This window comes from Serinus canaria, chromosome 14 (genome assembly GCF_022539315.1).
Source record: "Serinus canaria isolate serCan28SL12 chromosome 14, serCan2020, whole genome shotgun sequence".
Lineage (NCBI taxonomy): Eukaryota > Metazoa > Chordata > Aves > Passeriformes > Fringillidae > Serinus > Serinus canaria.
Window position 1 is genome coordinate 10,696,053 of NC_066328.1, and position 27,568 is coordinate 10,723,620.

At 40.1% G+C, this 27,568-nt stretch overlaps 1 protein-coding gene across 1 annotated transcript; it reads left to right on the plus strand.

The window, feature by feature from the left end:
- The first annotated feature begins 386 nt into the window (after nucleotides 1-386).
- On the plus strand, nucleotides 387-26,923 carry DNAAF5 (dynein axonemal assembly factor 5). Its single transcript, XM_018915910.3, has 13 exons — nucleotides 387-942; nucleotides 1,548-1,732; nucleotides 2,774-2,898; nucleotides 3,337-3,452; nucleotides 7,364-7,596; nucleotides 9,706-9,918; nucleotides 12,079-12,222; nucleotides 16,073-16,241; nucleotides 18,903-19,050; nucleotides 22,485-22,635; nucleotides 24,036-24,192; nucleotides 25,348-25,539; nucleotides 26,034-26,923. Exons 1-13 carry the CDS (start codon nucleotides 408-410, stop codon nucleotides 26,171-26,173), a joined length of 2,508 nt encoding a protein of 835 aa, XP_018771455.2. The 5' UTR covers nucleotides 387-407; the 3' UTR covers nucleotides 26,174-26,923.
- The last annotated feature ends 645 nt before the right edge of the window (nucleotides 26,924-27,568 follow it).

The following is a 27,568-nucleotide window of genomic DNA, read 5'->3' on the forward strand; positions in this document are numbered from 1 at the left end:
CTCTCTGTCCCTGTCCGTGTCCTTGTCCCGCTCCCTATTCCTGTTCCAATTCCTGTCTCTATCCCTGTCCCTGTCTGCGTGTCCCCGTGTCCCTATGCCTGTCCCTGTGTCCCTGTCCCTCACCCCGTGTCCCTGTCCCGCTCTCCGCGCTGTCCCTGTCCTCGTGTCCTTGTTCCTGTCTCTGTCACCGTGTCCCTGTCCCTATCCCTGTCCGTCTCTCTGTCCCTGTCCGTCTCTCTGTCCCTGTCCCTCTCTCTGTCCCTGTCCGTCTCTCTGTCCCTGTCCCTCTCTCTGTCCCTCTCCCCGCGCTGTCCCCGCGCACTGCCGGGCACTGCCGTAAAGCGCGCTCCCTCCGTCGCAAACGCCCCGCGCGTCCCTGGCGACGCGGCCGCCCCGGTGCCGGGATCATGGCGGCGGCCGAGGCGGCGGCCGAGCTGTCGCAGGCGCTTGCCCGGCCCCTGAGCCTCCTCCAGCAGCCCGACTGCAGCCGGGCGGCGCGGCTGCGGGCGCTGGAGGACATCCGCGCCCAGCTGCAGAGCCGGCCGCTGCCGGGCGCGGTGCTGCAGGAGGTGTTCGCGGCGCGGCTGCTGCGGCCGCTGTCGCGCTGCCTGGCGGGGGACGCGGCGGAGCGGTGCCGGGAGCTCGCCCTGCAGCTGCTCCGCCACGGGCTCAGCCACTGCGAGCGGCCCTGCGAGGCGCTGCCCGTGCTCCTGCCGGCCCTGGCGCAGCGGCTGTGCCCGCCGCAGGGCGCGGAGCCCAGCGAGGAGCTGCGGCTCGGCCTGGTGCAGCTGCTGAGCCTCCTGCTGCAGCGCTGCGGCGCCTCCATGGCCCCCTACCTCGGCGACATCGCCCGCGTCCTCCAGGCCACCCTGCTCGACCACTATGCCGAGGTCAGGCGGGAGAGCTGCGGCTGTGCCGTGGCCTGCGCCAGGGCCATGCCAGGTGGGGCTGAGGGACGGGCAGCGCTGGGCTGATGTGATGGGGCAAGGAGGGCACGCTGGGAGGGAGCGGGGATGCAGGCAGCAGAGAGATGAGGGGTCACACTCGCTCTCACAGGCGTGCTCTGCAGGGTTTGGAGGCTCTGTTGGAGAAAAACCATGCCAGGAGTGCAGGCTGAGCTGTTAGGTGTGGGTAGTAGCAGCAGGAGGGGCTAGGGGAGGGTTTGTGGGCAGCGTTGAGCTCTGATACTGTATAAAGTTACTGCTACATAAACTCAGCAACCTTGAGTCAGGCTGCTGTTCATGGTGGTACAGAAATCGTGTTGCTCCGGATCTGTCACCCACGTAGAGAAAGAAATAGAATTACAGAACAGCATTAAGCCCCCCCACCCCACCCCAAACGCATTAGTCCATCCAAAATCATCTTGTACTGCTGGCCCCAACAACTGTTGGGTGTCATGGATATATCCATGCTACATAGAATCAGAGTGTGGTTTGGGTTTCAATGGACCTTAAAGATCAGCTAGTTCCAGCCCTATAGCATGGACAGGGATCCTGCCCATGGTGGGAGCTCACATGGTTGATGTTTCTGTCTTTCTGCCCTAACAGAGCACTTCCACATGCAGTCAGAGTCTCTGATAAAACCCCTAATGCAGACAATCTCCCACCAACACTACAGAGTTCGTGTTGATGTGATTCAGGCTACTGGAGCAGTGATACAGTTTGGGAATGGAAAGTCTGTGGATGATGTCCTGTCCCATCTGGCCCAGAGGTTATTTGATGAGATTCCCAAGGTGTGCTTTTCTTCCTCCTTTCCTTGGCATTTATTTTGAATCTGTTTAAAACCCACCCCCATGGTGTGGGTTTCTTGGTGTTTCTCTTCCCACTTCCCCTGTTTTCAGCTGTCTTGCATTCAGCTGAGATCTGTAAATACATCTATCATGGTTTAATCCCAGATGGATTAAGGACTACACAGCCCCTTGCTCACTCCCAGCCCGTGCCACCTGTCCTGGCACTGCTCCCTCAGCTGTTTGCTTAGCTCCTCACTAGCAGAGCTTGAGACACCCAAAAGTCCTTGACTTAGGGTAAGCTCTGCTTAGCAACAAGTAAACATCAGTGTGTTATCTCAATTGCTCTCACCCTAAATCCAAAAAATAGCACCCTGCCAGCTGCTGAGATGAACTCTGTCCCAGCTGAAGCCAGGACAATGTCCCACCCAGCCTCTGTCAGCTGTAAGCTGTCCCAAACCAATGCTGGTGACTGCTGTCCAGTTCAGCAGGGTGGTGAGGATTTTGTTCTAATGGGTGCCTTCAATTCTGTCTTAAATTTTCTGTCACATCTCTCTGGGCCTTCATTCTCTGGCCTTTTCAGATGCTTAACAAACATGGTATGGGTCCCTTTATAAGATGCAACTGAGGCAGTAACTTTAAAATTAATCTTTCCTTTGTAGTGAACAGAGAAAATTTTCTTCTGGAGATGTGCTTGGAAAGCTACAAATTCCAGAGAAATGTACATTTCTTAAATTCTCAGGAAGGAATTAACCATGAGAATTCAGTTTTCTGAGTTAGGTCTGTGTCTTTTCTTCCTCTCAGAGCTGTGCTTTTGTGCAGCAAACAGTCTAAGACTCACTAAGCCAAAGTGAAAAATGAGAATGTGATTCCTTGTCTGTTCCTTAAGATGCTTCCTGCAAGTGAGGAAATGCTGGGTTCCTCTACTTTCTTCTGAGGGTATTAATGTGCTTCACCATCTCCTAAATACAGAAAGCAAATATTGTTTTTATTATTTTTCTGTTATTTTCCTGACACCTTTAAAATAGTTTTTTTGTCTCCCTGCAGGTACGGCACGCTGTAACAGCTGTCATTGGAGAATGGCTGTTGCACCTACGAGACAGATACTCATATTTTCACAAGCTGATTCCTCTGTTACTTGGCAGCTTTACTGATGAAATTCCTGAAAATACGTATGTGGAACATTTTGTCTTTTTCCTCCCCCTTAAATAGATGGCAAAGAAGTGTTCCCAAGGTCACAGATATCTTGCTTGGATGACAAAACCCCCACTTCTGTTTGTTAGTTAGTTAGTTTGTTTTTTCTCAGACTGAAAATATTAGCATTATCTTCAGTAACTTTTGTTATACTGTCCTTTCATGCTACATTCAATTAAATGTGAGAGAGACAAAGACAGGGGTAGACAGAGACAGAATTATCCCTTGGGAGAAGAGGCCTCTGTCCACTGAGTACAAAAGAAATAAAACCTCTCAACTTAATGTCCCTAGATTAAGTGGCAGGGATGCTTCCTATCCTTCCAGCTGAATTCAAGTAGTCAGTTTTTCCAGAAGTCTCATTTTAAAGTGGTTTTCTTTGGGAGCATGGTGGTATAAAACTCTTATTTTATATCTAGGAAACTGGCTCGGACCTACTGGGAAAAAATAGGCTTGCAGTGGGAGAAGGAGAATGAAGAAGATTTGAAGGATAAGATGGATTTTAGTGTTTCACCATCTCATTATCCCAAAGGAGGTAAATGTTGTGCTGAAAGTGGTTTTTGCTTCGTGAATAATCTCCAAGAGCTGCAGTGCAGTACTGACAGCAGAGCAGGATGTGTAATATTCATTACAATATGTAATATTAATGTAGAGAAGTAGCACCTATAAAATATATATAAATTTTTTTAAATTATTAAATTTAAATTTTAAAAGTGATTGTTCAGTAACCTCATTTTTTTTTTTTTTTTTTTTGTTAATCCAAAAATTCATTTTGGGGAAAGTAAATGAGGCTGCCTTTTCTGAAAAAAAGGTAAAGCAGTGGTGCAGAAACAGCAGTAAGTTCTACATCAACCAGCAGCCAGGTGCACAGTGGGCACAGAAATGACTGGAAAGAAAGGCAGGAGAAAAGCCATGAGCTAAGTCCTTGAGTGATGAGTGCAGGTCACAGCATTAATGATCCATATAATTGGTGCTGAAGAAAAATTTGCAACAAAATTATTCCAGACTTCTCTGTGAGACACTGGGATGCTACCTAAAATCTGCCAGTGCACATGAAGAATGTGGGAACAGAGTAATTTCCTTTATTATACACAAAAGCCCCAAGATGTGCAGAATGGGTACTTTACTTTTTAGTGCCATATGATTTATAGGTGGCTTTCAAACACTGTGTTTGCAGTAGCTTGAAGCTTGTTTCCTGTCTTGGGTTCACAAAGTTAATGTTTAAAAATATGCATATGGGAGTTGGGGGAAGAGAGAGTTTAACTGGCTCATTTATTGATTTCTATACTCATATTTAACTGAACAAAAACTCTTTTGGTGTTAAAGAACAGGTTCATGCTTGACTTGTGCCTACATGACAATCACATCACAGAATACCCAGCAGCAAAATCCTTTCCATGACAGTGGGTTCCGGAGCTCTTTCTTCTTTGAATTACACTTCTTTTTTTTTCTTTAAAGTTGTTTTACTCAGTAATGCTTCAATGAAAGGGGAAGCACTTCATAATGGTGACTTGTTTGACAGAACTGTTTAGCTTTGAAGGCAGGCAAGTTGATCTGTCATCCTTCCCAATCTTTTTTCTTTCCTCCTTATTTTCTACATAATTTTACCTCAGGGGTTTGGAAATGCTAAAGAACGCTTTTACTTCCACTAGTCATGGCAGAAACATATTTCTTCTCCTGGCAGTCAGAGAATCTTTTAACAGACACAAACTGATGAAGTTGAGTGTCTAAGCTCTAGTCACTTATTTTGCAATGACCATGATATAGTGAAGGTCATAAAAGGTTTAATTTCATTGTCTTGGAACAGTGATTACCATTTGTGCAGCTGATGGGGTCACCTTGCTTAGTTTTGTCTAGGTGTGTGTTGAGGTTTGTGTGTGTAAGCTGTTGTGATGGGCCTTTTTAGAAAGTCATATCTACCAATCACTTCATAATTAAATGATATGTGATCTCCTAAATAATTTCCTTAGCACAATAAATATGCTTCATGAATTTGGGCAACATTCCAGCCCCACATTAAATTGAATTTTCATGCATTTTTCTTAGTAGAATGATGCAGTTAAATCTTGAATGTGACATATATGGGTGTATTTATATATATGTGCACATACTAAAGAATATTTTAAAGAAATGGCCTGATAATTTTGGACTTGAGTCCCAAGTTAATGGTGACTTTTAGGTATCAGTTCTTGCTGTTTATCTTTACTTCCAAGTTGTATGTCTTATTAATAGTCAGGCTTGATGTGACAAATAGAAGAAAAGTCATAGGAAAGGGTGATTAATCCTACAGATACAGAACTTTATCAGAGACACTAATATACCTTGTGTGGTGTCCTACCACAGCCTGTGTATGGATGATTGTTATTATCTATGTCCTTTCTCTTTGCTCTCCATGAACATTTGGTTGCTTTGGTTTTTTGGGAGGGGGGTTTGTGTTGGGGTGGTTTTTTACTTTGTTGCCATTTCTTGTGACTTTAGTGTAGTGGAATATTTTTTCTCCAACTGTGAGTCTGTAGTACATTTTACTTAAGTAGCTTTGTCCAGCTGTCAGACTAATGGACCTGCCACAGGAGCCCTGCTTTGATCTCCCAGTGACAGATCCTGCAGGTCAGAGGGGAGCAGAGGGAGACCTGGTGTCATCCAGGCACTGCACATCTTGCACTGAGCCCCAGCACTCGTTGCCTCAGGATACAGGTGCAGACTGTTTATAGCAGGGAAGTCTTTGACAGGAGTGCTACAGGGATAAATACCTGCATTTGAACATCTGAAATGAAGGAATTGCTGATAAAGAATTGGCCAAATTCTTCAAACAAAATTCTGCCTCGGGTTCAATAGGATGCCAGTCTGTATTTGCTGTCTCAAGTTGATTTCTTTATTTGACCTCTTGCTACTCATTGTCAGCTTTCATAGTCCAGAACGTTTCCTCCATGGACAAAAGAAGCAGCAATTCATGTCCTGATGCTTGAATTTTATTTTTTTCCCAGTTAGGTATTTCACAGGTATTTCTAAGCCTTTTGTATCCTCAGACCATTTACTTTAGACAGTTTTCCTTTTAGCATTTGTAGTACACAGGCCAGTGCAGGAAAATATCCTGAGACAGCTCAGTCATTTTCTTCCTGAGCATTTACAGAACTCTGTATCAGAAATAAAACATGCACTCACACATTCAGTGTATTTTGACACCTCATAATGAATGATGTCTCTTTCTTAAAACAGCATGTGAACATTGTGAGTGGCAGTTATGAATCTTGCTTCTCAAAGAACAACTTATCAGATTTTGTTTGTATAAACATATACAGTGTTAAGAAAAGAAAATAGACTGTAGGAAAAAAATCTCTAAAAAAGTTTGTTGCTGTTTTTTGGAAAGGGCTGTCGCAGCTTTATCTGTAAAGTACAGAACAGGACATTTGTTTGATGATTGTGATATTGGTCAAGTTGCTCTTCTGAATCTCAGTGATTTATAAATTAACTAACAACTTAATTTGATGATTACTAAGACAGTACAGTAGGCATTTGTTGGGAAAGGCAAGTTTTAATTCTCCAGAAATCTGCATTCTTTGTTAAGACAAGGAATATATATTTGTAACATTTTTGAGTTCTTTTTGAAATCAAAAGATAACCACAAAAACTCACTTTCCACAAAGTCATTACAAATTAAATTCAGTCTTAAGAAAAAAAAATACATCCCCCCCAACTCCTGTATCATCATTTTAAATGCATTATTCCATTTTTGAAACACTGAAGAGGCACTTCATTGAGCTGCTTCACCTGGAAAAGCCTTAGCAAGGAGATGATATAATAGCTCTTTAAAACACTATCAGTTTGTTGGCCTGATCTATTACCCAGCATCTGTACAAGCCATAGCTCGTGCCCTTTCTGCCTTCAATTTGCCAGATACACTTTTAACCTTTTCCTTTAGAGGGCACAATTGACATTGTCTGTTTTACTGCAGCTCATGTCTTCTGTACTGTTTGTGCCTTCTACCTTCTTTCCTCCTCCAAATTACATTGAACTTGGCATTTGCATGCACAAGTCTTTCTTCTCTTTATCTGTGTGTGTTTCAGTTAATTTTTCTTGGGATTTGTGTTGCTATCAAAATTAAAGGGGAATTATTAAGCTATGTTTTCCAAAGTGGGTAAAGGCACGCATTCATTTCAATTCTCTTTCTGTAAACATTTTAAAACATAAATCTAAACTGCCATCCAGTAATAAATGCATAAATATTCAAAGAGCTGTGTGGAGTTTTAATTCTGCAATATTTAATTCTGCAATATGTATTGCAAGGAAATGCAACTTGCACAGGTAAATTCCTCAGCAGCATTAGGAATATTTTGTTCTATGCTGAAACAGAAGTTCTTACTTTGCAGCATTTAAACTTTTCTGAGATTGTTATGCATTGGCTTTTCCTTTGATATTTTCTTTTTGGGTTGTTTTGGTTTTTTCTAGAGACTCGACCAGGACTGGGTTGTCGGGAACTTGTGTCGAGAAATCTCTCCAAAATTCTCCCAGGTCTCTGTCATGATATCACAGACTGGCTTGGAAGCACAAGAATCAAAGCATCCCAGCTCCTGTACACATTATTGCTGCATGCAGAGGACCACATCACCCAACACATGGAGCTACTGCTGAGAACTTTGTACCAAGCATGCTCAGATGAAGAAAGTGAAGTGGTTAAAAATGTAAGTTTGATCTGTTAAAGTAGCTGCTGTACACTGAATAAAGACTTTATAGTCTTCAGTCTGTCTTGTGAAAGTTGACTTCACCTTAGGTCACTGGGAATTGCCCAGGACTGAAGGATCAGGCTCAGGTTTACATGGATGTTAAAAACACATGCACATTATACCTCTCTAATCTGTTAAAATAAATGAATTCCTCTATTACTGGCATGAAGACCAATAGCAAAGTTATTTAAATACTGTTTAGTTTGTATGCCAACCCATGAAGCATTGATAATAATCTCTCTGAAAATTATAAGCAGTGGATTAAAGTGTAAAAGCCTTGGGGCAACAAATTCAATGTAAAAAAATGTGCAGGTCATGCCCTTTCAAGTTAATTTCACTTACCTCTCCCTGCTCCGTAATCCAACCATATATTGAGGTGTGTTTATTCCATGTGATACCCATATTCAGTGTTTGAATCCTTGACTTCATGCTTGGAAAATGTGGGGTTGGGGGGGTTGTGAGTAATAATTAGTTTGATTTTTACTCACAGTTGATTCTTTCAACACTTTGATCAACAAATCAGTAAGACAGATGCAGTTGAAGACATGAGATAAATTTAGCAAAAGAAAGACAGGTGGTACAAATGCTTTTTACAATTTTAAGATAAAATCTTCTGTTCCTGTTTCTACTCAAGGAAGAGAACATATGTATAACAAAAATATATCTACATAATTTACTCTAAAGTTACAAATTTTATTGCTTTGGGAAATTGGAAGAATGTGTTCTGCTTACTGGATGAAGATAGTCCAACCCTAAATCAGGCTCTTCTTTAGGTTCCTGCTTTCAGCTGAGCTGAAAGAAAACATAAATAATTAGGACAGTAAGGCCATGTAGCCCTGCTGTCCTGTCAAATTTCCTATCAAGTGCTTATTGCTATAAATGTAAATTCAAAATAATGTGTTCAAGCAACACATAGCTGTCCCTTGCCTTTTATTGACCATACTTGTCTCTTTCTTGGAACGTATGAAATGTATGAAATCATATTTTTGAAATCTTTAACTGTATTGTCCAGTTTTCAGGGCATTAAGAGTCTTTTCCCTTCTCTGTAGTAAATATGGAGGAAAATGGAGTTCACATCTAAACAGAGGATGTTGCAACTCCTTTGAGTCCCATCCTTGTGAAAAGAAACAGCTCTATATAGTGCAGATTTAAACTGTGGAACTCATTACTGTGTTCTTCTATTGAGGACTAAAAAAGCTAGTATGATTCAAGTATTAATTAGGTGCAAAAAAAGAGTCATATCTAAATCACTAGACTATAAATGATAGAGAAAGCTTTTATCTTTGGGGAAATGACCCAACCATGAAATCTGTGGGACTGGAAGAAGTGTTCCTGTTGCACAGGTAGTGCTGCAGTAGTTGATTGTTTCTTTGTTCATGCACATGATTGTAAACATTGGGCATCAGTCAGGCAGTAAGCCCTGGTGTGGTGGTGCTTCATGTGGAATCCAACATCCTGATACATCTGCAAGGCAGGAATGGGATCAAAGGGTGTCCCTATCATGGGGAGCACACAGTAATTTAAGCCTTTCAGTTAAAGAAGTAAGATGGAAAGCAGTGGGCAGTTTCCCCTGGCATTGCTTCCGCACTTTACCTGATCCATAATGTCAGCTTCAAGGTATAGTACAATAACAAAAAATTCCTCCTTCCACTTTTCATAGCTTTTCACAGCTTTTAACAAACAGGAGGTGATGCATTAAGGGCAAGCCTCAGAACAACATTTGAGGGACAAAGTGCTAAAGCACTAAATGTGCAACATCTGGTTACTCTAAATTGGAAACTTTATTACAGTGAAGTTGTACACTTTGTTTCTGTGCACTGCTTTCTCATGGAAGTTTGTGTGATGTGGGGAAGGCTGCTTGTAATGCCTTATTATGTGCTTACTGAACATGTCAAGAAAATTTCTTCTTGCATATAATCATTACTGAGTGAGTGGAAAAGGCCTACAAGGCAACTGCTGAAGCATTTAACATAACAGCTGGAATCATAAAAAGAAAAAGGCCATGGTACCTTGAACAGTCTTTGTGTTTTCAGGAAAATCCTCAAGTTATTCCTGTTCTTTTTTCAGAGTGTGAAAGCGGCAGAATTGATTGGAACGTTTGTCAGCCCTAGGGTGTCTTTGAAATTGATCACCCCAGCCTTTGAGCAGACACCCAAAGCCTCCTGTGTGATGGTTCTGGCTGCAGTGATTCGAGGGAGCCCAAAAGAAATCTTACAGCCTCATGTGGCCCAGCTTGGCAACACACTGTCCCAGGCTGGAGTCTGTCAGAGGTCTGAAGAGGTAAGGAAGGCTCACACAGCAGGACACAGGCTTTGACCAAACTGTGTGTAAAACACACAGCAGGACACAGGCTTTGACCAAACTACTTTTTCTTTTATTCTCCCTAAATGCTCCCATTCCTATCCTTCCCTTGCACACCTGTCTCAGGATACAGTTGTGGACACGTGTCTGAGACAAAACAGGAGCTTCCCCATCCTTCCTGGGCAGTGTTGTGGTCTCCTGGGCAATCTGCTGCTTTCAAAGACTTACCAACAGTCCATCCTCTCAGCAGATGTAGGTTCAGGTTTGAGAACTGCTCTAAAAGACTTCATGTAATGGTAAGAAAATGAAGAAGCAAGACAGGGAGAGAAGCAGCTGTTTAGTAAATACTGTACTAACAAAGGACTATCCTGGCTGGTCCTGGAGCAGAGTTTAACCCACGGTTTGGAATTCCTTGTGTTCACAATCCAAACAAGATCATGCATTTCAATCCTCATCAGTAAAAATGACTGAAAATTCTTTATAGTCTATTGTAATTGGCATGTCAGGTTTCCCAGGATTCCCTCTGAATTTTATCTGATTTTTGTTTTCTATTCTTATTTTCCATTTTAGAAGGCAGGTGCCAGCACTTTATGTGTATATTTAGGAGCACGTTTTGCAAACTTTTGGGCTTGGTTTCTTTATGTGAAAGTGTAGAAGGAAGACCTTTATAAATTAGAAATTTACTTCCAAGTGTATCCTTAGGTAATAGCTGAGCCCAAAGACCATTTTTATTTTAGCATTTGAAGAATATTCACCAATTGCTATATATGGAGATGAGAGATTCTCTTAAACATGGAATGGATATTTTTTAACCTGCAGGATTTTTTTTCCTTCCCATGTTCAAATGTAGAAGTAGATGTGTTAGAGATGCACAAGAGGAATCCCTGTAGTTTTCCCCACAAATAAAATCCTGCCTTTCATTCCACCAGAAGTTTGTTAGACCTCTGCTGTTAAGATGACCAAAAAAGGGCCAGTGCTGTGCCTTGAGGAGCTCTGACTTCATGTCAGATGTAGGCATCCCTTAAAACAGTTATTCATGTGTATAGACTGAATCTGGCCTAATTGTCTTTTTGAGCCAATGTCAGAAATATGTTTCAAGTTCTTCCCTCATTAGGTTTCTTCCCTAATGGAATATGTACCAGTGATGCAGGAATTAACCTTAATCTCCATGAGCCTGTGATGATTAGGAGCTCATATAAGTGGAAGCACTATAACCTGATTGTTCAAATAACAATTCCCTGAGGTATAGCTGCAAAATTGCTGGGAGGTTTAGGCTTACCACTTCCATTTGGCATTGGCTCCAGGAGTCAGATCCATCTGCAGCTGAAACTTTGGCAGAATTGTTCCAGCCTTTACTCTTGGAAAACAATCTCTCTCTATTTTAGCCAGTGAATGCTGCACAGACACTGTTTAGCTAAGGCTTGACCATGTCCATGAGATTAATAACACTTATGGCTAACCTGTTCCTAGGCTCCATTTATTTTTTGGGAGTAAATTTGTAACAATGGCTCCTTCTGTTCCCTGACAGCTTCATGGATATCTGATGCACTTTATCATAGAAGTCATGGCAAACTAACTGACAACAGTATTGACTTGAACTGGTATCAGTTGGATCAAGATAACATGAATGATATGGCATCAAATGAGATAAATTGGCTGAGATTAAAGCAAAGGCTCAGGATTTTTTTTTTTTGGTTTATGTATTTAGCTGTCATTGTTCATCCAAGACAGTCAACACAGAATAATATTTCAAAGAGTTGTTATAAATATGTTATTAATTAACAAATTGCACTTGAGAAAGAGAAAGTACTATCAGCAAGCACTCCAAAATGCTTTGATGTTTTTATTCACCATTCACCAGTGGAACCATTGTGTGATTAAGAGCAGGGTCATTTATTTTGTTAACAGGACAAGGTAAACACAAACAAGCAGTGTGGGAGGAAGATTATATTGTATTCTGTAAAAAGTAGAATGTAGGTAATTAGAAGAACTAACAAGAAATTACCAATATGTTACCAATGTAAGGGATTATACTCAGTGCTCAGATTTAATTGCTATCATTTCCCATATCTCTCCTTTAGAGAAAACCTTATATTTGCTAAAAAACCATAATAAATATGTGCTTTTATTAATAAATAGGTCTTTTATATGGAGCAGCTGCTTTATTGTGTACAAGCATTGATTGAAGTGTGCCAGGAAGACTGCAAAGAAATTAGCTTGCAGCTAATGAAAGTTTTGGTGACCATAATGGCAACACCATCTTCTCAGGACCTTAAAGAAAAGGTAAACTATGAGCTGGTTTAATATTTTGTTGTGTTCTTGTCTTTTCATATTGATAAGACACTTTGTGGAAACAGAGCCATAATTATTTGTGGGAGTATTTGTGTTTAGTCTGAGATTGTGCATCTCTGAGAGTACAGACTGTACATGGTTAGTACCAGAATTAAATCTGGAGTTGGGCTTACAGTTTGGGACAGCAGAGCCTGGAGAATTATGGTTCTTCATAACTTTGATTAAAAGCTCATAGAGTTAAAATACATTCTAGTTGCAGAAAAGGCCCTGGAATTCAGTTTTATTTTGTGGTCAAAAGCATATAGTATGGGTCTGTAGCTGCAGTTACAACTATAATTTTCTTTTTCTGTAAGTGTGTTTAGGTTAAGTTTCAGAATAGATGACTTGAGGTGCATTACTGGAGCATGGGAATCTTGGAGCTGGATGGGGGCAGCCATGGGCCTAGCAGAGCCCTTTTTTAGGGGGGTGTTAACCACCTGCTCACAGTTAGGTAAAGTTTCAGAACAAGAAGTGTCCAAGATTTTATGTTTGTACTGGATCCTGCAAAGCCTTGGGCATGCTGGTGATGCTGGTTGAACTGTTGATGTTTACCTTTTAGTGGATATAAGTCACTGGGAATGTTTGGTTATATGCAGGAAAAAACTGACATTTGTTTTCTGACTGTTAAAGAACAATTCACTTAGAGGCCAGGAGTACTACTGGCCTTAAAAATGTGATGGTTTCGTAGTGATTTTTTCATCTTTAGCCAAATATCAGACTGATTTTACAGTAGTTGACCTTTTTACCTCCCCACAAGAAACAAAAGTTTGAATGTCCCAGGAATGCTTTAAAATCAAGGACAGCTGTACATGCCCAGATAATAGATGAGCTTTTTTGGCTCAGCATTATCTCACCCCCTTATTTTTCTCTTCCTCTTTCTTCCCCGAGCTAAATATCAAATAAATCAGCGAGCCATCCTCATGCAGTACAATTATGACCTATCCCAGTTGTCTTTTTTCAAACACACACCTTAAGTGCAGTGGCTATTCTGCTTCCTCTGCTCTTGCTCCCAGGCATGGTATTCCAAAGGTCTGTGTAGGATCAGTATTTATGGCCCCAGAGCTGACAGGCTGCCTCCAAGGAGGCGTTCGCTCCGAGAGCTCTTCAGAAAGAAATAAAGTGGAACAAAGCTTGAAACAAGGACTGAAAAGACTTTGCAGGTCAAAGAGGGGTGGGATGATGATCTGTCTTATGGGAGTGGGATTTGGAGGTTGTGTTTGTTTGCTTGAGGGGTTTTTTTAAACTAAAAATCAGCCTTAGACAGATGGATCTGGAATGTTTTGTGGTATCTTGCCTGTTTATCCCTGCAGTGGTCTATAAAGTCAGCAATGTCCATTTAGAACCTTACAATTTCATACTCCTAAGAAGAAAGCAGTTTCATGGAGATAAAACCTGATTTTCATAAATGGAAAACTTAATCTCCTGAGATTATTAAAGGTTTAAGATGTTCCTGCAGTTCCAGATGATTTTTTAAGTTGACAGTACTTTGGATGAGAATCCTTTTTCTCATTAGCCTTTCTTTCAGCTAGACACATACAAAATCTGGCAGTGAGATTACATAATTGCAATATTTCAAAATTGTCAAAAAGAAAAATATGGCTTGAATTTTATTTTTTTCTCCAGGTACTGATTATTCCAAAACTTCAAAGTGAGCTGTACAGCTTGGAGAAGGCAAGAAGTCCCTGTTAAAATAGCTTAGGAACATGTAGAACAAAAGTATCACAGCTGCTGAATTTTTTGTTCAGAAAAGAAATCTGTATTAAGACCAAAAGATATTAAGTATGAACATAAATTATTTAAAAAATTTGCATTATAGAACTTTAATTGAGGCTTTACTGTAAGGGGACAGAAGACCACTGAGATAGTGGAGACCACAACTGCTGCGAGCTGGTGGTGAACACTCAGGCCTGGCCTGATTTTTGGCTTTGTGTCCATTGTGTTTGTGATTGCTGGGGGCTGAGGGAATGGACCAAGACCACCAGTTGAGCCCAGCAGAGGCACAAGGAGCAGGGTGGGCCACAGCCCTAAAGAGACTGAAGCTGTATCAGTTGGTGGAGTCTGATTTGAGCTTCTCAGGGATTTAACTGGTGACCTAAAAATAAGGTTTTGTTTCATTATCAGTGCCCTGTGCTGTCCTGGCTCTTCTCTCAGCACACTGGTTATAAGCAGGAAAATATTGTGTCCTTAAACTTTTTAGCTTTCAAATAGAGGAAAGAGAATCACCTTTATTTTTATTTAACTGTGAGACACTGCTTAATGAGAAAATATGCATCAGCCTGCTGACATATTTAATTTGTTCTCTCTTTTTTGTTTTTAATTGCATTCTTGAAACCACGGAATTTACTTTAAATCATATGTGAACAATATATTATTTTGTATCTCTTGTTCAATGGAAAACAATCTTGTGTGTTATGTGTTATGTGGGATTAAAAATGAGGAATAGTTTCTGTCCTGACACATTCTGTTTAATGTTACAATTAATTTACAAATAACTTGTATGTAAAATATTCATTTATCTGAGTTGTTTTGGCTGTCTGGCAGAATGCTTCCATAAAGGAGAAATCTACTGTGCTTGAGGCAGGCAAACCTGCTTTAACAGTAACCTTTGTCCTTAGCAAATCCTGATTTATTTATTTTTTTCTTCGAATTCTCATTTATTTTCTCCACATCTGGTACTTCCATAAAAACATCTTTGTCTGGCAAGTGATTAGTCTGGAAGAGTCTAAAGGTCCTAGACATGTTTGAGCTAACTTGTGTGGTTGAGTTCAGCTTAAAAATATTAAAAATATGAGTACAATTTGTAGTTCTAGTGCAGCACTTGGAGTCAAATGATGTCACTGCCAGGACTGCACTCCATCTTTCCCTGCTGGAACTGGCCCTGCTGGCAGCACTTGTTATTCCTTAGCGAGGTTCCCATCAGGGCCTTGCTCCCCATTCTTGATTCACAGTCTACTGAAATCACCAAGGCTACAGATCCTGCTTCCAGCATGCTCTTAATCTCCTCCTTGGAGAAGTTTTATACTTCTGGTAGGAGCCTTCAGGAACTGTAAAAGCAAATTTTCATTTGCTTTGAAACACATCTGCTGCAAGTGATTAGGAAGATCTATAAGCATCCTTGCCAAGCATGCTCATGTCTGGAATTCATTTAGTAGTTCTTCTTACATGTTTCATTTGTACATGTTTTATTTGCATGTCTCATAGGATGGTCTTAACTCTAAACATGAAGAAGGTATTTCTGATGTAACAGTGAGTTTTGGTACTTCTAAGCAACAGAAGTTGAAAATTCAAAATGAGCCTGCCCAGCTACTACAAAGAGAGAGCATCTTTCATAATTAAAACTGGGGGGAGAAAGGGAGGAGGGGAAATTCCATGTCTTCTCTTACCTGCAACAGCAATACTTTTTGGAAGCTACCATGGCTTGGGATTGTGAGAAATTCCCCCTGTCTTTATTTTTTAAAGCATTCTTAAATTTAGGAGAAAAAATCACTACATCTTTAAAACCACTAAGAGCCTTTTTTATGATGTGGTTAGTTTTTGGATAGGTCTGCACATGGGTTAGAGACTCTCATTTTGCTGTTAGGTTGCTGTGTTCCTGATGATTTCATTTTGAAATCAGGACAAATGTTTCACTTCAAATAAAAGTTAATGGATGTAGTATAGACAGACATTAAATATCAGCCTTGGTTGTTTAATAGAATCTATGAAAATCTTCCCATGTACCTTCTTTTCTTACAGGATCAGTTTCAAACGTTTGGGGTTTTTTTAATGGTTTCAGTTAAGTATCCTGTCTCTGTTCTAACAGGTGGAGAAGACAATGTCTTCCTTAGCTGCAGTGCAGCAATTGGAAAGTTTTCATAGTCTCTACAAGCAGCACATAATTCAGCTGCTGGAGTGGCTTGCAGGGTCCTGTGAAGGGTGGAGCTGCTATTCCTCAGAAGTGTTGCAGTTTGAGGTCATCACAACCCATTCAGGTATGATTTATTTAGTTCTAAAGAAGATCCAGTCAGGATCTCCACAGTCTGCAGACAGCTTGTGTTTTGTAATGAACAGTGTAACATTCAGAACCTTCACAAGAACATGATGGAAAATAACAGAAATGTTGAAGCAGTTCATATTCCCAAAGATTCTGTGGCTGCAGGGAGAAGGCTAAAAGCACTTAAGGAAAAATGCACTTTCAGGTGAATGAAATAGGTGAGGATTACAGGGGGACAATTTGATGTAGCTTGTGTCCAAAAATCCATCTATTTATCCCATCTATTCACTAGTCTTTCAGAGGACACCACCTCTCTCTAACAAGCAGTTCCTCACTGTGGCTGTCCAGAGATGAGTGACACACTGGTGTGCATCTCACACACCTCCAGCCCTGCACAGTGAGCACTCCTGTGCCACAGTCCCCAGCTGGCATCAGCAGCAAGGGACATGGTGACAGGCAATGCTTTCCACCTAGACATCCATTTGAGGATTATTAAAATGAAAAGTGCTGTTTATTTGTTTTTTTCCTTTCTGTTGGTTGTAACAGGGATAGGGACAGTGACTTCATGAATTATCACAGTGAACATAGTTACATGTGGACAGGTATATTTTAAAGGAATGTATCTTCTGCATTTAATCTTTGAATCTCAAAAAAACCTCATCAAACCTATGTGAAGCACCCACTTGTTGGTTTGTGCAGCAACCAGCATAAGCCCTTTTTTTGGTTTTCATCTGTGAAAAGAACAAAAAGTTTCTTCAGTGTGAGATTTGAGAGGCCAACTTTTCTGTATATTTGTGCTCCCATTTCCATGACTGAGGGACTTCTAGACAGTTGTCTCTGTTTTCCTTAATGCTAAATAAATCATCAAATGTCTGGGCAAACATTTTGGCTTGCACCCAACACTGGTAATATGCTATTGTCTGTGTTTTCTGTCTGACACAGCAGCTCCTAGAGCTATTTTTTTTTCTTTCTTTTCATTCCCACACATAATGTTGTTTTTAATCAATTTAATCAGCTTTACTCAATTCATATTTTGAGGTTTTTATGTTTTTCAGGAGCGTATGCTTAGGCTGAAATTAGCAATGTAGTTTATTTTGTTTATTTTCCATCTGTTGAATTTGCTGTTATCAGTTTGATATAGTAGTAGTATCTTGTGAATGTCTCACAACTCACATGAAGCAATGTATCTTGAATAAATGCTGTGAAAATAAAGACCTATTTGTTGGCACAGACATTTAGCAAACTGCAGTTCAACACCCTGTATTGCTTCAGTCTAGACAGTGAAATTTGGGGTTTTTTCATTATTATTTTAAACATTAAATTTCCAGATATTATTAAATGCTATTGAGTTTGTTTTGGAATCTTGAATACTTCTATCTGTCCATCCCATGTGTGAGGAATATTCTTGTCATCATGAATACCAGTGTTGTGTCTCCTCTGGAAGAGTTTTCCGAGTTAGTGGAGTTGGATGGAATGTGCATCTTAAGGATGCAAAGCTGAAGAAGTTCCTAAAGGAAAGTAGTTTATTGCAAAAATAGGGCAGAAAGAGCATTCTACAGCAAGAAGCTTGTGGAATAAAGTGTGTGTACAGTCTTATGGACTCTTCCTCTTTAAAAGCAGACAGATGTTAGTCATTATCCAGGAGAAAGGCACAAATTTCCCTCAGTTGTGGGAAAAGAACTTCTTAAAATGTTGGGATAAAAGCTTGGAGTTTTGTTTGTTTGTTTATTGCTTAAATTTATCAGAGGATGTGAAAATATTAACAAACTAAAGAGTTAATTTAGAAGATATTTTTATTTCAAGTAGCTTCTAAAATACATCATATTTTGGATTGTCATATAAACTGAAAATAAGCATTATTTAAACAGGGAGAAGGAATGCTGCTGCAGTAATTGTATTATCCAAGTTTTGAAGCTGATCCTTTCAAACAGACCCTTTCCTATGCCTCTGGGAGTCATGAACTTCTCAAATGCTGCATGTGGAAAAACTTGAAAGAAGAAAGTGTAGCTAATGCTGCTGTGTCCAGAGGTGTGAGGGTCATGCCAGATCCAGTGTAGTTTTTCATTAAGTTTAAGAAAACCAAAGCTTTGTGCATAGCCTCAGACTTGCAGAGTTACAAGGGAGCAGCATTAATCCTCCAGCCAAAATGCCCTCTGGTACTGATGGTCCCAGCAGCTCTGGGGTGGCATGGATAGATCCATTCCAGAGTCATGAAATGATGGAATGCTTTGGGCTGGAAGGAGCCTTAAAGACCATCAAGTTTCAACTCCCTGCCATGGGCAGGAGCACCTTCTGCTATCCCAGGTTGTTCCGAGCTCCATCCCACCTGGCTTTGGACACTTCCAGGGATGGGGCAGCCACAGCTCCTGTGGCCAAATGTGGTACAGCCATGCCAGGCTGACTAAATGAGACATGGGGAACTGATCTGCAGGCTGCCCTGACCAAAACTGGGGTACCTGAGCCTGTGGGGAGTCAGCCTGGGGATTTGTGCACCACCAGTGTGGTGTGACACGGATCCCTCAACAGCTGCCATGCAAGAGTGGGAGGCTAAGGACTATTCTAACACCACTTGTATTAGAAATTTTAATGCACCCACATATGAAACATCTAAATAGAACTTACTGGTATTCTGAAAAAGCCTTCTGTGTTTGTTTGCTAGGTGCTGTCATAGGTGAAGCTCTGGATGACTTTGTTCTGGTTCTGAGGACGTGTCTCCAGGCAAACAGAGATCCCCAGATGCGGTTAAAGCTCTTCACTGTTTTATCCCAGTTGTTGCAGAAAGCAAGTGAAACCATCAATTCTCAGGGGTAAGTGGAGCTCTGATTTCACACAGCTATTTGAAAACTCCAGTGGCACTAAGAAATAATGACCTTGGGAGTTATTTAACCCCTATAACCATCTCCATGTGAGTGTGGCTGGAAGAAGAAAGACTTTCCCACCATCTTCTACAGTCTGTTTTTCTTACTGTAGTTTTTAATAATGATTAGGAGGGTAAAGTGCAGTAATTAAAAAATATATATATAAATAAATGGAAGTCTTAGCTTCCTCCACTGTAGTCTTCTTACCTGTGCCATTACTGGGAATTAAAAGGAATGTCATGCAGATCTGGATAGTTTTAAAAAATAAAAAAAGAAGAGCTGTGGTTGAAAAGAACACTTTTTGAAAGCTGAAAAGGAGATTCTTAGGAAAAGCATTGAGGAGGGGGGATGTTACTTGTTTAAATACTGTAAAAACTGTAGTCAGTTACTTGTTTAAGTAATCATGTAACTGACTGATAGTTATAAAATTAATCTAGATATTCTACAATCCAGAAAAAAAGAAAAGCACTTTGAAAAATGTTTGAAGTGTTCCAGGATCTGACTATTTGTTTTAAACCAGTTTGTATCATCTAACTGAGAGTGTAAAGCCCTTGGAACCAAGAAACCCAACCCAATGAGCTGCCAGCTTCATTAATATTCTCAGGAAAGGGAAATCATCAGTGTGCAAAAAACAGAAGAATGTTTCAAAGTAATTCAGTGAGTATGGCCACACACCAGCCCAGCTCTGCAGACAGCACGATGGAAGCTGTTTTGCTCAGGGCAGTGTGAGTGAATGGCCTTTGTCAGGATGAGATACATCAGGGAGGGTCACAGACCTGTTTGTATGAAGGATGGTCCAGTCCAGCTCATTATGAGGCTTTGTCCTCTGACAACAAAAGCAAAGCCATGAATTTTACCAGTAGGTTTATCTTCAAGACTCAAAAGCAGTGGAAGCAGCTAAATGCTTCTGAAGTTTTGATCCCGCTTACCATGGACACAGCAAATGTTTTCATGTAGGAGGTAAGATGTGGAGTTTTGTATTGAAGCATTGTTTGCAAAACATTTCTGGAAGTTTTGATTTGTAAAAGCCAATCCAACTTTATTTCAAATTGCCTGAGTTTAGGATGTTCAATTTTAAAAAAAAAAGAAACAAAAACATACACAGAAAACCCCAAGACATATAAGGCAAAGTGCAGCAGTGTCATAAAAGCAGAAAAGGAACCAATGCCAAACAAAAATGTATAAAAAATAATTAGCATGGAATGAAAGTTTAAGTATGCAAGTTCATAAAACAAATTTTAATGGAAACCCAAGCTCTGCTTTGAAACATCTGCATAAGAGCAAGGTATTAATATCTCTGCAGATCACATTTTAGTGCTCTTGTATCCAGCTGAGAATGAAGTATCAACTCTAAATACAACCAGCACTGACAGAGTATGTCCTTTCCTGGAAATTACTGACTTTTAGAATTAAGTTACACAGATTTACAACAATAAGATCTGAAAATGGAAAGAGGGAGCATTTAATTGCATCAGTAACAGCAAAAATAAAATGTTAATCATTATGAGAGATAGTTGGGGAGCAGTAGTAAGTTCCAGTGGCACTCTCACATTCACTGCTGTCAGTAATTTGTTTAGCTCCTTGAAATGGTTCTCAGAGTTTGGATAGGAAGGCTTTTGGTTCTTGTGCTAAACACAGTTGTGTGGTCACCTAATTAGGTTTGAGTCTGACATGACTGAGTCAGATAATTGCCAGATATTGCTTTTCTGATTCTGTTTCAAGGCACTAGAACAAACATTCTCACAAATAGCACAGCACCATGGTTAACATAATGCTGATGGAATTTACCTTTGTGTTTTGACAGATTGTTTTCTCACTGCAGTTTAACAGAAGGTTTTATTAAAAACAGCAGCAGCTACTGCTCAGATAGCACAGACAGCACAGAGCTGCTTAGCTTTGGAGCTGAAAGGAGATTTGGAATGATACTGATCATTACTTTTATTTTTTTCCAACAACTTTTTTAACAGGAAATTATTAACGCTTAAAAATGTGTTTAAACTACCACATCTAAAGGGTTTTACAGATTTAGATGTGTCTAATGGGACATCAGATTTCTTGTTATTACTGAAGTGCCATCTGCTGACAAGAAGCAGCAGTGGATGGATCTCTGACTTCTTCAGAGCCCAAGGGCTCCCTTGCCAAGGGGGAGCAGCAGCCAGGTGTGTCTATTTCCATCATGTTGCAGGTGTGTGTCAGCACATAGCTGAGGCCTGGCAGTGCAGCTGCTTGTGCTTTAGTCAGGTAATACCTGGATAACAGGCACTGCTTGCAGCATGGATTCTTTTTAAAGCACTCCCTGGTAATTGTTAGTTGTTAACATGGACCTGTTATGTTCCCCCTGTGTCTTGGCACATCACTAAAGGAGCCACTCATTCACCCTGGCAGTGTAGGACTCTTAGAAAAGTCAACAAGAGCTTGTTCCCTTTGTATCAAGCAGCAGGGTGGGGATGTGCTGTTGGGCTCTCAGGGGCTGCACTTTGAACAGAGCTCAGAGGGACAGTCAGGGTAGGTTCAGTCTGTTTGCACACTGCCAGCTGCTCTCTGAGGCACAGGCACAATGGATAACCTGAGCCTCAGTTACCAGCCACAGCCAGCCACTAATGCCTCTTTGATGCAGCACAGTATTAATTAACTTAAAAGATCTGTATTTTTTTCCTCTTGATTTGAGATTGAGCTGTAACTAAACAAGTATGAGGGAATCCTGCCTATTGTAATTGCTGACTCTCACAGCAACTTTTAGCATTATAACAACCCATTGAATGGAGGAGGAAGAAAAAGCATCAGCAAAAACATCACAGATTTATGTGTTTGTAATAAAAAAACCCTAGTATGGGGACTGGCACCATCAGAAAATCCTACAGACCTTTCATCTTTGGGGGAAACAAGTTACTGAGCCAAGAGAGAGCTGAAATATTCTGTGTAGGCTCCCAGCTGTATCAGTGTCATCAATAGCATTCATCCTCTTCACATTATAAATACTTTTCCCTGGCCAGTCTCAAAGGGCCTCACAGATATTAATGAATCCTCACAGCATTGCACAGGGTGTTATCTCCCCTGCACAGACAGGGAAGGTGAGACACAGAGAATGTAAGTAGTTTGCCAAGATAACACTGAGTCATGGTCATTGCCTGAAGTGGGAGAGTCTAGCCTCTCCTTTCTATGAATGTTAGGTATTTGTTTAAACATTATCTAGAAAAAATAAGTTGTGAAAACTTATCACATACATTGCAATAACATTGCCTTAGAAGATGTTATTTATTTTTTTACAGAGTCTTTTTTTTTTCCCTTTTCTGCCTATGACAGAAAATTCTCTTTTACATCCTGTCAGTCTCTTTATCACTTTCTCATGAACCTTTATTTTGCTTTCTTATTTTTGGCTTCAGGCTGTTCCCTAGCTACCTTGAGACTGTGATAAAAGACATCCTGGCTCCTAATCTGCAGTGGCATGCTGGAAGAACAGCAGCTGCCATCCGTGCTACAGCTGTACTGTGCCTTTGGGCTCTCATCCACTGTGAAATGCTTTCACCAAAAGAGGTAAATTCTTTCTCATCCTTTGAAATCTTAGGCAGGAAAACCAAATAAATGCAAGGGAGAGAAAAAGAATAAATCCTTAGGGTAAGTAATATTTTCAGAAGGACATACAGTCTTCATAATAAAATTCATTAATTGTAATTTAATGTAAATTACTGAAACAATCGCTAATGGAGGGATGATGACATCCTGGGAAGAGATCTGAGGCCAGCAAAATGCTAAGGTGTAAAACTGAGTAGCATCAAATTTTGTAGATTTTTTTTTTAACAGATCATCAGTTCTGTAGCCCAAGGTACTGACCACTGGGAACACAGTAATCTGGGTGCTGTGAACACAGTAATCTGGGTGCTGGGAACACAGCAATCTGGGTGCTGGGAACACAGCAATTTGGGTGCTGTGAACACAGCAATCTGGGTGCTGGGAACACAGCAATTTGGGTGCTGGACATTAGTGGACCCACAGCAGAGCCTGTGCAGCAGCACTGGAGCCAGCCAGGACGAGCTGTGCTGTCTCGTGGCAAAGACAAGTTGTCTGGTTGCCTTGGAGCCCACAGGTCCATTTAGAGAAAACAAAAAACCATCTAAAGATTCTGAGAAAGGACAGGAGGGCTTGAAAAGAAATATGAAGAAAATGAATAGAGACTGGAGTGCCACTTGAAGAGTTGTTACCCATCCCTGCTAAAGGATTAATTGAATCTGAGAGTGTTTTTGGAGCTTCTTTGCTAACAAAATTAGCATTTGGAAATTATGCACTGGAAATATGTTAAATACAAGGTCATTTTTAAAAAATAAATTTAATTTAAATATTATTGAACATTCACAATCTTTAGTGTCTTTATATCAGACCTTAATTGAACAAAGTGCTTAAACACACATCACTGGTTGAGTTCACACATACAGAAACGTTGATATCAGAAGCTGCTGTTGTAGCTGAACACTTTTTTCTGAATCGGTGCCTTAATGCCTATTTCTCATTAATGGCTGATGTGAAACACAGGGAATTCATTCCAATTCCGAGCCCGGCGCGTCCTGTTGGGCTCAGGGCGCCATCTGCTGCTCCCTGTGCGGAACGCGCCTCTCCGCCTCGCTCCGAGCTCCCACAGTTCGGGCTTTTTTTTAAAAAAAGAGTAACTTTTAAAGCTTTTCCAAGCTTGAACATACATATGAGTTACATAAAACTCATCTGCGTGTATACTGAGTGCTCATGAGCTGGGTGATTGACTGGTGGGTTTTCATTTTCCAAGCTAAGGTAGAGGCAAAATTAGAGCTCTGTAACTTCAGGGATTGTCAGGCTAACGTTTATAGCTAATTTTTTTAAACTAAGTAAACAAGTATCTGGCACAGCTAATGGTAAGTGCTGTAACACTAAGCATATTTTTTCCATCCTTTTCCTATTAACTGTAGATCTTAAAAGTGAAAGATGAGCTGATGCCCCAGATTATTGCTTCCATGGATGAAGACTCTAAAATTACTCGACTGATGGCTTGTCGTATTGTTGATGTTTTTCTAAAAGACTGTGGGAGGCAGTTTGATGCAGATAAACTTAAGAACACTTACACAGGTATGTGTAAAGGTTTGGTAGACTTGAGGTGAGGGTATTGCTGGTTTGTTTGTGTGTTTTAATCAAGATTGCAATGTTGAGATTTGCTTTTTTACCCAAAGTGCCACAGTTTACTCAACTTCTAAGGGTTTGGCAGAACCAAGCAGTATTCTCAACGTCATTATCCATCAGACCACTAGGTGGAACTTCACTCAATACTTTGGTTTGTGCAGGGCTTGCCAGCAGCTCATCTGCATTGCTTCAGAGTTTGGACTCTGTGAAATAATGTGCTAAGTATAGTGAGAGCAGAACTGTACTGCAGTGTATAAATGGAAGTCACATTGTTCTCCGTGCTGTGTGTGAGAGCCAAGAGCAAACCATTTCAGTGTACCATAAATAGACCTGAATAGGTAGTGGGTTGGGTTTTTATCGTAAAAAAAAAAAAAACAACAAAAAAACCAAGAAAACTCTAATCTAGAGTTTTGTATTGCCAATTACAGCTAGGAGCTGTAATGCCTCTTAGGATGGAGTTGAAGTGCTAAACTATTATTCAGAAGTACAGACTATGCTTTGAGCCAGGTTTTATGTTCTTATACAGACAAAAAAATTTAGCTTTCCCTAACTCAGCATCTTAATAACTAATATTTTTTTCTTACATGGCACACTAGAAATCTAACTACAAACATTTTTATTTTGGAGAAATACATGACCAGATAATTCTCAAAGTATATATGTCTTTGTATCTTGCATATTCACATAGTAATTCACTGAAACAGTAATAATTAATTAATTTATTTAATTCATATTATTTAATAATGTAATTAATATAAAATTAATAGAAATGCTGTGCTTTATTAAAAGTAGAAATACTTAAACTCTGTTCTGTAATGCATAAATAGACATCCATAGTTCCATGTTAGGAGGAGTGCTCAATAATGTTCAATTAATCTAAATACTTCTGTACATGCCTTTTATTAACATTTGGACAGCATCATCCAATAACAATGAATGAGGAGCTTTCAGGAACAATGTATACATGTATTTATTATGTTCAAAAGACAAAAATACGTCAGAAATGTAACAATAACTTGAATGTTGACAAAAAACATTTGTTTTTTCAAATGCAAAAGCCAACTGCAGTGTTGCCAGAGCATTTTGGTTCTTGCTCCTTTTCAGAGGTGTTGAAGCGTCTGGACGATGCCTCGAGTGAGGTGCGCCTGGCAGCTGCTCACACCTTGGCTAATTGGTTTAAGTGCTTAAAGGACAGTGATGTGAAATCCTCAATGGAAAATCATGTTGAGTTTCTGTACCAAGAGCTCTTGGTACATCTCGATGACCCAGATGAAAATCTCCAAAAAGCAGTCCTAGGTAAGAATTTCAGACATGGATTTTTTTAACAATGTTTTTTAAATCATCGTTTTGAGTGTTCATGAAGGCAGCACCTACGGGCAGAGGATGACCCTGCCAGGCTGGAGCTTTCCTTTGGGTTCCAGTGGATGTGCTCTGACCTTTTACCTGTGTGCAGAATGAATGCTTTGCCCAGTGTTCCCCAGGGGAGGTAGCAGGGCAGCTGAACCTCCAGAGACTTTATAAATGGTAAACAGGATATGGAGCACTGCAGGGTGTGACCAAATCCCAGCCTGCAGGAGGGGCTCTCTGGAATTTATTAGTGTAGCAGCCTGTGTTGAAGAACATAAATATCAAAATACAAACCTCAGCAAATGGGGGAGGGAGGAATTGTGTTGTCATCACTGCATCACGTGGATAACAATTTCCTAGTTTGCTTTCAGCTACTTTGAGGGAACTTAGGTAGAGAAACACGAAGCAGCTACTGATTTATAAAACATATCTTTATCTTACAGAAGTTTTAAAGGAAGGAAGCATTTTATATCCAGATCTGCTGGTGAGAGAAATTGAAGGGGTTTTACACAAGCATCAAACACCAGTCTATTGTAATCAGCTGCTACATCACATTCAGTCAGCCAAAGAATCAGCTTTATGAATCACTGCTGAGATCCTGTGTAGGAAACTGATGTGAAATCTGTATGACTTGGATTATCTTTGTATTTTTGTTTGCTTAAGAAAGGCTGAGCTGGAAATACATTGTTTTTTCTTTGTAAATTCACTGTTGGTTCATTTGAAAGTGAAATTAGCACAATTCAATGTTCTTTGTAGTTTGAACAGTTCTTTGTATTTCCTAGCAATAAAACAATGTTTTAATTCACTTTGCATTGGTTTTTCAGATACAAGGTTTAAAGAGGGAATGTTTTTTCAGGAATTTTTTTTTTATTATTTGACAATGTAATGATTTAATGTCAGATTTCCTAATGTAATACAGCAAGGGTTCAGTCTTTCAAAAAGCATTTCAAACTGAATAAAATCACACTTCAGAGTCAGCTATGTGGTGACCAGTTTTATTAGGGAAAAAAAGCAGCCAGGCTTCTCTTTCATGGTGCAGCAAAGAGTATAATGTTTTGAATATTCATATTTATGATGATATAATAGGGAAATAGGTAGCACTAAAAGAATATTTTTATTTTTATTGTATTACATTTCATGACTGATTAAAGCTGAATTTTTTAAATGAGGTTTATACATGGAAAAATGTGCTGTTTTGTCATTTAGATTTACAGTATTTATATTTTTGTACTAAATATATTTCATTTGCAGTTTTTATGTTTATACCACTGTGCCTTGGAAATCAAGCAATGTTTATTTGCATATTGCTTTGAAATTAAATTCTGTGACTTTAGGTTAAAGCTTGGTTTGTTTGAGGTTTTCTTCAGTAGCTTTGTAGTGTGTAAGTTTTGGTGTCATCTTCTGTTCTCAGCTATGTAATAAAAAAAGGGAGCTCCTGGATGCTTGTGTCCACCATTGTGGGGTAGAGTGATGGGGTTTTTTTGCACACAAAAATCATGGAAAATCAGGATTCTGATGTGGATATTTTAAATTATCTGTATTACAGACAGAAAGTGCTCTTTAGCTTCTAATTCCCAAGTGCCTTGGCTTTGTGTCAAGTCTAAAAACAGACTCAGTGGGGGTTGCTCATGCTCCTTATGCTGTAGGAAGTGCTTGTGTTTGTTTGTCCATCTGACCTAACTTTACCTTTTCAGGCCTGTGACATGGTTGTTAACCAAACCATGATCTGTTTACAGCAATATCTACTTGCCTTCTCAAAGAAACATTTGAGACAGATTACACACACAAGTTTTATTCCTAGCTTAAAGGCACAGTCAAACTTCTGGCCACTTCTCCACAAAACACTGGCTTGCTTTGAAAATTCTCCAAAAAGGGACAATAACACTAATGATACAGAATAGTTGAGGAGTTTCTTATGGATCCAAAGCTATTGTGCATTCCTGTAGAATAGGATACTCATTTTAGGCCCTTTGTACTG